Below are 4,607 nucleotides of genomic sequence, written 5' to 3' on the forward strand. Positions count from 1 at the left end.
CATGGCAGTGCTTACAATTTGCTGTATATACCTCTGTACAATATATTTTATTTTATTTACTATTGCTATTTTGATATTTTATTATGTATAGTTTGCTTTTTATATCATATTTTTATTCTTATGTTGTCTCTTGTCACTGTGTGTAATGCTGCTGCTGCACTGTAATTTCCCATCTATCTATCTATCTATCTATCTATCTATCTATCTATCTATCTATCTATCTATCTATCTATCTATCTATCAAGTTGACTTTCATGAGCATTTTATTTTGAAAGTCTTTAAACGGTACCCACATGTGTTTCTCTCTGTCTGCCTTGACGCCTTCAGAGCTGCCAGTGTCCTGTAACAGTTTGAAGTCTAAAATTAGGGAGGCACCCCAACTGCAAATGACGCAAGAAGGCTAAAGTGGACAGTCTCCTCGTCTCTGCGTGTCACTGGTGTCAGGACTCAGGACCATGGAAACGGTCCCTACAACTTTGCTGTTGTTGATGACATGCAGGGTATTTTTAGGTCTTGTTGTCATCTTTCCGTAACAGCCCGGCTGTGGCGTTCAGTATAAAGGACTCTTTCAAAATGCAGTTGTACAACAGTGTGCTGACACACTACCCGAGGTCGTCTCGCAAAGTTACAGTAACTTTATTGACCGGATCCGAGCGTCTGAACGGGACAACACCAAGTTCCTCTGAGGCGGATAAAGCAGGATTTCCACAACCAGGCGCAACTTCAGCCAGCAACGGGGATCCTGTGAGAGAGACTGCTGCTGCTTCTTCCGCAAACATGCCTGCCTTTTCATGTTACGAGGCTTCATCCAGGAGGCCGATTTACTTCACGTCCACTGCTGAGATATTAATCCGCAGACCTGATGGAGTGGAGAGGTCTGTGCCTGTCCACATCGTGAGGGAGTCCAAGACCAAACCACCCACCCCTGACTCACATCATGGGGAAAGTTTCCTCTCTAATGACTGTGATTCTGATGTGATTGTGGACTTGATAGATCGTCTAAGAAATGGGACGGATGAGCTTTTTCCTGACTGCCCAGAGCTGGTTGGAAACCACCTTTTAAACACTGACAACATCCGTAGACCCAGACTAGACGAAAACAAGAGGATTGTTGGAAACTCAAGGGAGGATGAAACAGTTTCAGTGACTGATGCCCCCTTCAGTCACAATGGATGGGTCTCATTAAATGAAGAGGAGCTTGTTCCCTCCAGGGAAGCTCAGCCCGAAGACCTCATAAAGGAAGATTTTAGTGATCTGAGCGGTGGCAGAGCTGCTCCAGCATCACATGAGAGACGGGCCTTTGAGCTCAGCGTTCTGCAGGAGTCGTCGCCCCCACAGAGATGCCAAGAGAGAGAGGATGTCAACGATAAAGTCACCCGGTACCTGGCTGAAGTGGAGAAACAAAACAAGTACCTCCAGGAGAGGCATAAATACAGGTACCACGTCATTCCAGACGGAAACTGTCTGTACAGAGCTGTGTGCAAGGCCACGTACGGGGACCAGGCGAGGCATGGGGAGCTGAGGGAGCAGACGGTTCACCACATCGCCGACCACTTGGATGAGTTCAACCCCATCATCGAAGGGGATGTAGGGGAGTTCCTGATTAACGCGGCGCAGGATGGAGCCTGGGCGGGGTACCCCGAGCTTCTTGCCATGAGCCAGATGCTGAATGTCAACATCCACCTGACAACAGGAGGGAGCTTGGAGAGCCCCACCGTCTCCACCATGGTGCATTACCTCGGGGAGGAGGATGCATCCAAACAGGCAATCTGGCTGAGTTGGCTGAGCAACGGTCACTACGACGTCCTTCTGGACAAGTGTCTTCCCAACCCAGAGTACGAGGACTGGTGCAGACACTCGCAGATGCAGAGGAAACGAGATGAGGAACTGGCAAAGTCGATGGCGGCGTCATTGTCCAAAATGTACATTGAGCAAAATGGATGTGCGTGAAAAAGAGACACTGTATGTTGAAAAGTAAAAGATGCACACTGATAGAGCAGAATGCAGAAACACTGATTCTGCATGGTTTCTACATGCTTGAAATAATTTTTTATAAGATATATATCGTGAGAGAAAGGAAGTGCAGTGCACATACTTTGGATTTTATACATGCCAGAGATGCCAGATCAGTGGCAGTGTTCTCTGAAAGTGTTTGAAAGTGTGTGAGACTGTTCCTATTGATTGTTTGGGTGATGTTGACAATTCTTTAATGCTGTTCAGTTACTGTACATGGCAATGCTTTTGATTATACAGTATTTATTTGCCTTTTATTGTCAGACCAGTTATTTTTATATCATGTTTCTGCTTTGTAGGCCATTGCCAACTGCAGAGAGACTTGGGTTGCCCTTTTTCATTGTTTCATATCTGTCTTGCTACTCTCTTTTGCACAAAAGTCCTATCAGACAAGTCCAGAGAGTTTGATTTGTGTCTGTTTAGAACAATTCAAGAGCCCCTTTTCCTGTTTTTTGTATTATTCCAGTTCTTTTTTTTTCTGGCTTTTGACAAAATATTTTAAAATAAAGTTCTGAAGAAACATAACTTGCAATGATTTCATGTTGAACTTTATACCCATGGCTTGATTGTCTGTCTCTTGTGGGGATTTCCACAGAATTTGTTGTCCAGTTTCCAGTGTTGTAGTATTTCAGATCAGTTCTGGTCTTGAGACCGGTCTCAAGAGCACTTTCAGAATCAACCACATTTTTACTCAACCTTGACTTGGTCTGGGACAAAGGATGGATTTTATTTCAAGACCAGACAAGACCACAACTGCAGGAGTATCACCGAGTTGCCTGTGTGTATTGTCTGATTTGATTCAAATTTGCTTGCTGTAATTGGATGTAAAACATCTTCCCTCAAATACAACCAATAACTCGACCCAATCCAAAATTTAAATTTGTGTTATTGTTAACAGCTGTCACCCCTACACACCCCCACTTAACTCACACTCAAAGAAAGTGAATACATGAAACAGGAGAAGAAGTTGTGGCTGTCGGGGAGATGTCAGCCAAATCTTTTGTAACAAAATCTCAAAAAAACATCAGATAACAAATCTCAAAATCCTGAACCGCAAAGAGTTCATCTGCAAAACAGTGTCAAAAAGAAAACACACAGCAGTAGGTATGTAAATTCTGCAATGCAACGCTTGCTGACACAACCTCACCCAAAGAGATCTGGCAAATATTAGCTACATATTGGCTTTCAAAGTAGCCTACTGTCTGGTCTTGGTCTTGACTCTGTCTTAAAATTTTCATTTTGTCCTGATACACTCAGGCCTCAGTCATGACTTGGTCTCAGTTTAGGTGGTCTTGATCTTGTGCAGAATTGTCTGTTCATGTAATGGGATCCATCTAATACAGGGAGGCTAGATGAAGTGATGAGTGCACTACTCATCCATCACCTCTTGCTGTCCTAAAGTGAGAAGTGATGTTTGGAATTTATTACAAGCAGTGACCCCTTGAGAGTGAAACAAAAGAGTAAAGCTGTGGGCCAGATGGTTTAACAATTGCTACATCACTATGAGTGACCCCTTTCACATTGTGACACATTCTGATTTTTACATTGACTGTAACTCTGTAGCTTTCCTTTCCTTAAAGGTTACATTGCAGAAAGCAGCCTAATCATGCTTTCAATTAGAAAACTTGTTTGAGTTTTGTTTTTTCTAATTTGGGACAAGACATAAGTCTTTATGTTGTGATTTTTACAGCGACTTCCTCTTTAGCGTTTTACTATTACTGTTTAATCTTTCAGAAAGTATTTTCATGTGTCATGTGTAACACCTTGTCTGGGGCCTAGACGATATATACGTTCATGTTAATGTACACAACATACATTTCTAAAATAAAGTCCCTGTAATGTGGGTCAAGACATTATAACAGATAACATTATAAAATAAAGTTCAGTGAGTGTGATATAAATTAAAGTGTATAACTTTCTTACAGCGTCAACAGAGATCACCAGTAGGCCTACATTCCACTACAGTAGCCTGTTTTTCTACATTTTGTTCATAGAGGAACCGAATTCACTCTCCTGTGACTTCTGAAACTCCAAGTGTCATTCAGGAAACACTGTCTGAACTGCAGTTGTGCTAAATTATGTAATACAGTTTGTGTTATTCTCTTTCTGGGATGCCAGAACCTGATGACACTGCGCTTTTCTTCCATTAGGTGGCGTTGTAGCCCCCCATATACACCCTGACAAAGTTACTGTGTCGTTAAAGGAATTTGTATTTCTTTTACAAATTGATTTCAGTGTGGGGTTGTGTGACCTACTGCATTGAGGTAAACTGGCGTTTTGATTTGTAAAAACAAAAAGGTGAAATGTTTGAAGATTACTAAGAGACGATGGGAGAAAGTGTGGAATATTGTTTTAGAAAGTTTGAGTTTATTACTGAGCAGATTGCCTCACAAACAAAGCTCTTTTGAAATCAGCTGTTAACTTTCTGATTCATGTCAAACATTTGGTTTTATTCATAAAACATCAGCATATAAGCAGTCTTCTAACTTAAACTTTATTATGGGGGGGGTTTATGGATCATTTCCCCCCCTGAAATCTTTACAGTGATGACGTAACCCTGCAGTCATGTGGACATTAAGGGAGAAAAAAAAAGT

General features: G+C 42.0%; 1 protein-coding gene across 1 annotated transcript; it reads left to right on the plus strand.

Moving 5' to 3' along the window:
• The first annotated feature begins 311 nt into the window (after positions 1-311).
• otud1 (OTU deubiquitinase 1) lies at positions 312-2,442 on the plus strand. Its single transcript, XM_010740875.3, has one exon. The coding sequence runs from the start codon at positions 574-576 to the stop codon at positions 1,948-1,950; it is 1,377 nt and encodes a 458-aa protein (XP_010739177.3). The 5' UTR covers positions 312-573; the 3' UTR covers positions 1,951-2,442.
• The last annotated feature ends 2,165 nt before the right edge of the window (positions 2,443-4,607 follow it).

The sequence above is a fragment of the Larimichthys crocea genome, chromosome XXIII, assembly GCF_000972845.2.
Source record: "Larimichthys crocea isolate SSNF chromosome XXIII, L_crocea_2.0, whole genome shotgun sequence".
NCBI classification, from domain to species: domain Eukaryota; kingdom Metazoa; phylum Chordata; class Actinopteri; family Sciaenidae; genus Larimichthys; species Larimichthys crocea.

Bases quoted from the DNA above. Each gene is read 5' to 3' on its own strand.
- otud1 (XM_010740875.3), top strand. From the start codon at position 574: ATGCAGTTGTACAACAGTGTGCTGACACACTACCCGAGGTCGTCTCGC.